The sequence below is a fragment of the Vombatus ursinus genome, unplaced genomic scaffold (genome assembly GCF_900497805.2).
Source record: "Vombatus ursinus unplaced genomic scaffold, bare-nosed wombat genome assembly UNPS02000580.1, whole genome shotgun sequence".
Classification (NCBI taxonomy): Eukaryota; Metazoa; Chordata; class Mammalia; order Diprotodontia; family Vombatidae; genus Vombatus; species Vombatus ursinus.
The window spans coordinates 31,255,094-31,264,322 of record NW_020940358.1 but is presented as its reverse complement, the minus strand read 5'-3'; the positions used below and the strand labels follow the sequence as shown (position 1 = coordinate 31,264,322).

The 9,229-nt window shown below is 41.2% G+C and overlaps 1 protein-coding gene across 1 annotated transcript in view; it reads left to right on the top strand.

Moving 5' to 3' along the window:
• The first annotated feature begins 816 nt into the window (after positions 1 to 816).
• Positions 817 to 9,229, top strand: part of EPHX2 (epoxide hydrolase 2) — a 72,437-nt gene continuing 64,024 nt past the window's right edge. The window contains exons 1-3 of the mRNA XM_027852996.1: positions 817 to 900; positions 1,064 to 1,223; positions 2,304 to 2,494. Of these exons, the coding sequence (XP_027708797.1) occupies positions 874 to 900; positions 1,064 to 1,223; positions 2,304 to 2,494 (378 nt within the window). The 5' untranslated portion in view covers positions 817 to 873. The remainder of the gene's footprint in view (positions 901 to 1,063; positions 1,224 to 2,303; positions 2,495 to 9,229) is intronic.

Genomic DNA, 9,229 nt, shown 5'->3' with positions numbered 1-9,229 from the left:
TCACAGACAAAATTGTTACACGCAATTTCCCAGTGATAAAACTGATACATAAAAAATTTACGAAGAATAAGAACTAGGATTCAGATAGCACGTTAAGGTTTGCAAAGCAGTTTACAAAAATATCTCATTTTATCCTCACAACAACCCTGGGAGCTGGGAACTCTTATTATCTCCGTCATTTCATTTCTCTGAGCCTTAGACAACTCAAAGACTACAAACTAGAGAAAGATTACGAGCTCCATCAGCGGAGGGAATTCCCATATGGACAAAATCATAGGTTCTTGGCATATTGGTGTTATTTTTCTTTTAAGAAAATAATTTGACATTAGAGATGCATTTGGAGTGGTTTGCCATTTTCTTTTACAATGGATTAAGGCCAACATGCCCAGGGTCATGTCCCTTAACCTCTGTTAGACAAGGACATAAAACGACTTCTCCAGTTCTAAATCTCTGTTTCTGTGAATCTTTTTAAAACTCTTTCAAAATGTAGCTGGAGTCAGTGTGGTATAATCTTTTAGATTTTCAATGTCTACCACAGTGCTTGGCACACAGTAGGCACTTGATGAATGTCTGTTCAATTTAATTTAATGGAGGAAACTAAGGCAGAGAGAGAAGAAATGACTCACTCTTTGTCCATACAATGAGTTTTTGAAAGGGCGGGCATTAGAAACCAGGTGTCCTGAACTTCTGGCACAGTACTATTTCTATTATGCCATGCTCACTATCCAACAGGATGAACTAGCTATGACTTTAACATTCTAAATATTAATTTGTCTTTTTTTGTTGTTTGTTTATTGTTCACTTAAAACTCCTAGGGGCTTTTTAAACGAAGTCATTGCTCAAGGAGGCCTTGATAGCCTTTACCAGCGCCTCATGAGAGGAGAGATCACATTTTCACAGGTAAGACTTCCCTGGGATAAATACTCAATAGTGGGATTGCTGGGTTGAAGAGTATAAATATGTTAGTTGTATTCCAGAATGGTTAGACCAGTTCTCCACAAGTGGATATATTAGTGTGCCTGTTTTTCCTCTCCAGCATTGGCTTATCTATTTATTTTTATAGTGGATTCCTCTCATGGAAGAAGATTGTAGGAAGCTTTCTGCAGCCTCTAATTTCTGCCTCCCAGAGAAATTCTCTATACAGAGAATCTTTGAAGATATATTTTCAAAAGCAAAGATCAATTACCCTATCCTTCAGGCTGCCATCACTTTGAGAAATAAGGGTAAGAGTCAAATGCTTTAACACTTTCTGTCTGAGGGTCACCATAAATACTTAGAGGCATTTAGTGCAAAATGGAACAAAATGCTTCTTGATATAATCAATCAAAGATTTGAGGAAGCTCCAGAAGCAGGGTATGGACCATACTGACCCTTAACAGTAAATGCAGAAAATAACATTGATATGCCAAAAAATGATGATTTCATCCATGTAGCAACTCCCTCCACTGATGTGTATCAAAACTTGCATATTAGTTCATTGTCCCACAATTTCCCAAAGCTCAGAGAGATTAAATGACTTGGTCACACAGATAATAAGTATCAGTGTCAGAAGTGAGATTTGAACCTCGGTCTTCCTGACTCAATATTCAAGCATTTGATTTACTACACCAACTTCGAATTTCATGTTTGAGATTTCTGCTTGTGAGTTGTGAGACTTGAATTCATTTATTGATATGGGATGAGATAAGATAGAATGCTCTTGCATGTAGATGTATGGAAGCCTGAAACCACTCCACTACCTTTTGGGAGGCAGGCCATGAATATACCATTCCACTTCCTTATTTTCTCACTCAGAACAATACCAAAATCATGGCATTCCTTGTTTTCCTCTTCAAGAACTGACTGGCTTTGTTGGGTACACACATCCAGGAAATAATATACTTATGTCTCAGTTTCCCCAGCTACAAAATGAGAGAAACAATCCTTGAATTCTAGAACAAGGGTTATAGGGAATTTTGATAACTGGTGGTTATGATAGAGTGTAATGTATTTCACTTAAACACATAATGAGGAGATTTAACTCATTTTCATACCTGTGACTTAGGAGGAGACTAGGGGAAAGAATTCTAGATTATCATGAGGCCATTTTCAAACCTAGATTGTAGTTATGAGAACTGAAGATCTGGAAACAGAGTCACAGAAAGGAAATTGTGGTAGAGAAAAGGCTAGATTTGCTGTCTCAATGCATGTCAATTTGGTTCTTTTCTTGTAAATCAGATGGCATCCCTATAGGTGGTTTTGATCTTTTCAAAGAAAAGCAGTGGTGACAATCATTTCCTGTGTGTATTTTTTTTCTCTCTTAGGATATAAAACCTGCATCCTTACCAACAGCTGGTTGGATGATAGCCCCCAGAGGGATACTGTTGCCCAGTTAGGATGTACCCTACGCAAACACTTTGATCTAATGATAGAATCATGCCGAATTGGAATGGCAAAGCCAGACCCAGAGATTTATAAGTTTGCCCTGGAGACATTGAAGGTGGCACCACATGAGGTGAGTTGAAGTTTCCTCATTGCAAGAATATCTTAATTTGAGGGGAAAAGTGAGTAACAACAAGCAATGTAGGAAGCTTAGGGAAACTTAAGGAAGGTTGGGAGAGGAAGGCTGGGAATGGGAATAGAGAGGGAAGGAAGGAGATAGAAGTAGAGTAAGGAAAGGAGAGGAGGGCCTCTCCAGAGGACTTTGCTCCCACCCTGAGTGGCATAGAGTGGGAGAGTCAGAGCAGCTGCATATTAGAATGTCTTAGGGGTTGATTACCAGTTGAAATCAAAGTTGAAAACTGAAGAAAAGTAAGGTAACTGAAAAATATAGTTGACATATTTCTTACCTTCTCAATGGGTATGGGAGGGGCTTGAGGGAGAGAGTATTTGGAACTCAAGATTTTTTAAAAATGCTAAAAATAGGGGCAGCTAGGTGGCTCAGTGGATAGAGCACCAGCCTTGGATTCAGGAGGACCTGAGTTCAAATCCAGCCTCAGACACATAACACTTACTAGCTATGTGACCCTAGGCAAGTCACTTAACCCCATTGCCTAACCAAAAAAAATATGCTAAAGATAATACATTGAATTTTTTTTTCAAATTTTGCATTATCCTCTTTAAAAAAGAAAAGAAAAATGGAGTTGAACTCACATCAGATTGGCCAAGACAGCAAAAAATGAAAAATGGCCATTGTTGGAGGGGCTGTGGAACAACAGGCTGTAAAGATTTTTTTTTCTTCTTGTTAACCATTTCCCTTTTAATGTCAGCCACATTGGATTTGCTTGTGCAAAATTTTCTTTTTATGTGATTAAAATTTTCTACTTCACCTTTTATAATCTTCTCTTTCCCTTGTTCAGTTATGAACTGTTACCCTTTCCATAGATCTGAAAGATAATGTCTTCTTTACTCCTTCAAATTGTTGTAATGTCACCCTTTATGTCTGAGGCAAGTACCTGTTTGGAGATTGCCTTGGCATGTGGTATAGGGTATTCGTTCTGATGCGGGGTTTTTTGGTGGCCCCTCCTTTACCACGCTATAGGCTTCTGGCTTATCTTTTTGTGCATTTCTCAGGGTGGACAAAGTTACTTACTGTAGTTTCTCATTAGATTTCTTGATCATTATTAACTCTGTTGCTATTTTTAGGTTGTTACCAAAGTAGATGTGTATGGGAGTTAGGCTGCTGCTTCTGTTCAAACAGCCATCTTAAACAGAAGCCAATTCTGATTGGTTTTCAAGCAGCATAGTTGAGTGAGAAGAAGCCAGGGAGAGAGGCATTGGGGTGCATTTATTAGAGTGCCAGCCTCGGAGTCAGGAAGACCTGAACTCGAGTCCTAAATCTGACATATTTTAGCTGTGTTATCATGGGCAAGTGACTTAACCTCTAAATGTTCCAGGAGGAGGTGGCAGATATGCTTGGGTAGAGGGATTGACTCTAGGCCTGGCACTCTATCCACTGTGTCACTGTGCCCAGAGTATAATGATAGGAGTTACTAAGTTATAAACAGGATGACGACTGCATTCATGGAGGGCATCCCTATAAGTGGAAGCATCCCATGATAATGATGTCACAGCTCATTCTTGTCTTTACTTCTGAATCGTATTTTGTCCTGGAAGAAATACTGGAGGGAAGGCCTCGGGTAGTGAGGTGTGTTGAGAAGATTGACGCATTTGGAGTTGGAGGACTTCGCTTTTCATCCCAGCTCACACTGTCTGTGTGGCCTTGGGCAAATCACTTTAGTTATTTTCCCTTTCTGGACCTTGGTTTCCTGTTTTGTAAAGAGAGAGATGAATTAGATGACTTTGGAGGGCCCTTCCAGGTTGGAATCTATGATCTTAAGATGATTATACTCTTGGAAAACAATTTCTAGTATAAGCTGAGAGCTTTTTAAACTTTCAAGTTCTTTGTCAGAAGCAAGTATGTATTTGATCCTGTGTTCGAGCTGTACTTAAGAGAATGGCTTTCATGGTTAGTTGGGAAAAGACAAATACAGAAGTTGACATGGCTGACATAGAGATGCCAGGGTTACCGTAAGATCTCTCTTCTGCTGCTGTTGGCAGGGAGTAGGAATGGTAATGGAAGGGAAGAAAAGGAAGGGGAGGGAGATGGGAAACATGGGGATAATTTCTGAGGGAGACTCTGGACATGTTGGGAACTAAATGACATCATATCTGTATATCCATATCTATAGCCATATTTATGTCTATGCATTAGTGTGTATATGCATGTATTATGTATACGTATATATACATGTACACAGATACAGTATTTTATGGTATGTGTGTATCTTGTGCATATACATGTATATATGTACATGTGAATACCTGCACATACATATACATGCAGAGACAATATTTTATGGTGTGTATGCTTGTGTAAATTTGTATATGTATATGTGTATGTATACATGCATGTACACACAGAGATAACATTTTAATTAACAGACAAGACTTGTTATTGATATGGAAGTTATGTTCCAGTTTTCTGTGTACAACAAGACCATTGACTCCACAGAGTTAAGATCAGAATTAGTAAAAATCAAGAAAGAATAACAGTGAGAAAAAGCAATGACATATAATTAAAACTCCAATCTTGAACTATTTAAAGAAATGTAATGGGATTTAGGGGTTAACATTTTGACATGTTATCTACATGGGGTAGATTTTCAGCCTGCTATTGGACATGTTACCCTATTTATTTTCATCATCCCAAATTCTAAGAAAATCTAGATTTTTGTTTGAATATGTTCTTATTAACTATGAAAATTGAAAGGGGCAGCTAGGTGGCGCATCAGGGGCAGTTAGGTGGCTCAGTGGATAGAGCACCAGCCCTGGATTCAGGAGGACCTGAGTTCAAATCTGACCTCAGACACATAACACTTACTAGCTGTGTGACCTTGGGCAAGTCACTTAACCCCATTGCCTAGCCAAAAAAAAAGAAAAAAGAAATAAAATCGAAACACCTTTCTTACTCATTAAACAGTTATCAGAACCATCACCCCAGGTTATTAAATATCATTTACTTAAACTTACAAAGATTTTTTTCCCATAGGCAGTTGTTCATCTCTCATTATTTATCTTTTAAGCTCGAATAGCATGCCTGTACAATTACTGAATAAACAAACTAAGAATATAATGCATACGAACACGAAGACATAAAATAATTACTTACAGTGTTTTAGTTGTGAGAAAAATCATAGCTAGCATCACTTTTAACATCCCTGCTACTTTTGACTTTTACTTTCTTTTGGAATAAAGTCCTACCATTCAGCTGTGAGGAAAGCAGCCAGAGTCTCTTGTACTGGCCGCGCGCCGACCTTCTGCCGGCCGCACGCCGTACCCTCTCCTCCTATAAGGAGCAGGCTACCAGAGTCATACTCACTTCCGAGTCTTCAGTCCTCAACCGGATAAACACACAGAGACGAGCCATCGGGAGGCGCCAACACCAGAGCTTTATTCAGAGGCCATCACAGCAAGCCCAAGCAGCAAGGCCAGAGCAACAGGGCAGGAGCCAGGAGAGAGAGTGTGATCTTTCCACGCTTGTTCCTAAATACCTACCTAGCCCCTCCTCCCCAGCCCGCTTACTAGCCAATGATTGTAGGGTCAGATACCGGAAGGGGCTGTCTGAGTTTAGAACACCAAGGGGGAGGGAGTGACGTAGGAGGCTAGGACCGGATACAGGGAGGAGGCATCTGGGATTAGCACATAGACAGAGTACGTGAGCTAGGAAGTCAGACTCAGATACTGGGAGGAGGGGACTAGGGTCAGTGCTGCACAAAGGGACCCAGGAAGTCAGGAAGGTCACAAGAGGCGTCTGGGGATGACATTGCATACAGGGAGGGGACTAAGCAAAGGGAACTCAGTCCTCTGCCGTCCCACTCCCACGTGGCACTGCCCCTTGCCTCAGGAGCTCAAGCTCCAGCTACTTCCTTGTACCCAGCTTATCTCACATAGCACTGCCCACTGCCTCAGGGCTTCTCCATATCCAGCCCATCCCAGTTCACCACGACTCTGCCTACCACAGCCCCTGCCTCGACTTCCAAAATACCCAGATCTTACCCTACTCTTGCCACAGCACCCAACCTGGTAGCTGCCAACATCAGACAGTCCCTCACAGTCTCTCAAAAATCCTTTTTTTCTTTATTCACAATATAAAGGTTAAACACATTCTTTCAAGTACTCTTTTTTCTCTCAAACATCTGGTCATGATATAATCTGTGACTGATAGTTAATCTTTTCTCCCCTTCACAGATAACATTTAAGACTCATTTTCTTTATTGCTGACAGGGAAGGCTCTCCATTCCTCAAAATCACATCAGGGAATGACAGTTAAGCTGTGACTGTCCAAAGCTCCATAACATCTTTTAAAAAATTAATAAATAAACTTATTATTTATTTTTAACATTTAAAAAAATTTGAGTCCCAAAGTTTCTTCCCCGTTAAAGTTCCTTCCCCACCCATTGAGAAAGTCAGCAATATCATATCAATTATACATGTCACGTCCTGTAAAACATATTCCCATATTAGCCATGTTGTTAAAAAAAGGAGGGGCAGCTAGGTGGCGCAGTGGATAGAGCACCAGCCCTGAAGTCAGGAGGAACTGAGTTCAAATCTGGCCTCAGACCAAACACTTGACACTTACTAGCTGTGTGACCATGGGCAAGTCACTTAACCCCAATTACCTAAAAAAAAAAAAAAAGAAGGAAAGTGAAAAAATTATACTTCAATCTGCATTTGGAGTTCAGCATTCAGAGTTCATTAGTTCTCTCCCTGGAGGTGGGTAGCATTTTTTATCATGAGTCCTTCAGATTTGTCTTGGATCACAGTATTGATCAGAGTAGCTGTCTTTCACAATTGATCATCATTACAATATTGCTTTTACTGTGTACAATGTTCTCTTGGTTCTTCTTACTTCACTTTATATCAGTTCATATAAGTCTTCCCAGGTTTTTCTGAAACCATCCAGCTTGTCATTTCTTACAGCACAAAACTTGTTCAGCCATTCCCCAATCGATGGGCATCTTTCAATTTCCAACTCTTTGCCATCAGAAAAAGAGGTGCTATAAATATTTTTGTACAAATAGGTCCTTTTTCTTTGATCTCTTTGGGGTATAGACCTAGTAGTGGTATTACTGGGTCAAAGGGTATACACAGTTTTATAGCCTTTGGGCATAGTTCCAAACTGTTCTCCAGTTCAAAGTTCTACAACACCTTAAAGAGAAATTAGCTATTGGGAAAGACATAGGGGCGGAGCCAAGATGGCGGAGGGAAAGCAGTGACTTGCTTAAGTAAACCCCTCCAAATACCTATAAAAAATGGTTCTAAACAAATTTTAAAGCAGCAGAACCCACAAAAAGACAGAGTGAAACAAATTTCCAGCCCAAGATAACCTGGATGGTTGATCAGAAAGGTATATTGCGCTGGGCGGGGAGAGGAACACAGTGTGGCGTGGGTGTGCATGCCACAGCAAGCCTGGAGCAGGCCTCAGAGGACTGAATCGTGGGCAGCTGTGGCGGTTTCCAGACTTCTCAACCCACCAACGCCAAAGACAACTTAGAAGGTCAGTGGGAAAAGCCTGTGAGTGCTGTGAGAGAGGAGCTAGGTCTTAGCCACAAGTCTCCAGCGCGGCATGGGACTGTGGCTGTTTCCTGAGCTTCTGGCCCACAGACTGAGGGGGAATTGAGTGGCTGATCAGAGGGGGATTGCAGGAATCTCTTCGCCAGTGCTGAGGCAGGAATGTCTTGCTTTGCCCATGCTTGGATCTGGGTCACAGTTCTGAGGGGCGGTCCTGGGGTGAGGAGAAGCGCTGGCATGATGCAGCTTGTTGTGGCAGTGGAGAGGAACCACCTCGCCCCTTATCATACCACCTTGGAAGAACTGAAAATTTACAGGTCCCTAGAAGTATCTCTGAAAACAGCTGTACAAACCCCTGAAGCTTGGAACAGAATATTCTCCACATTGGAAGCAGACTCTTACCTTAACAAAGAATTTAAAACTCAAGTAATTGGCTGGGATCATGAGCAAACCTCGAAAAAAGAGTCAGACTATATTATCTTACTTTGGTGACAAAGAAGATCAAAACATACAATCAGAAGAAGATAACAAACTTAAAGCTCCTACATCCAAAGCCTCCAAGAAAAATATGAATCAGTCCCAGGCCTCGGAAGAGCTCAAAAGGGATTTTGAGAAGCAAGTAAGAGAAGTAGAGGAAAAACTGGGAAGAGAAATGAGAATGATGCAAGAAAATCATGAAAAACAAGTCAACAGCTTGCTAAAGGAGACCCAAAAAAATACTGAAGAAAATAACACCTTAAAAAATAGCCTAACCCAAATGGCAAAAGAGGTCCAAAAAGCCAATGAGGAGAAGAATGCCCTAAAAAGCAAAATTGGCCAAATGGAAAAGGAAGTCCAAAAGATTACTGAAGAAAATACTTCCTTGTGAGGGACTGTCTGATGTTGGCAGCTGCCAGTCGGGTGCTGTGGCATGGGTAAGGTAAGATCTGGGTATTTTGGAAGTCGAGGCAGGGACTGTGGTAGGCAGAGTCGTGTGTACTGGGATGGGCTGGATTTGGAGAAGCCATGAGGCAATTGGGCAATGCTATGAGATAAGCTGGGTGCAAGGAAGTAGCCGAGCCTGAACTCCTGAGGCAAGGGGCGGTGCCACGTGGGAGTGGGATGGCAGAGGACTGAGTTCCCTCTGCTTAGTCCCCTCCCTATATGCAACGTCATCCCCAGATGCCTCTTGTGACCT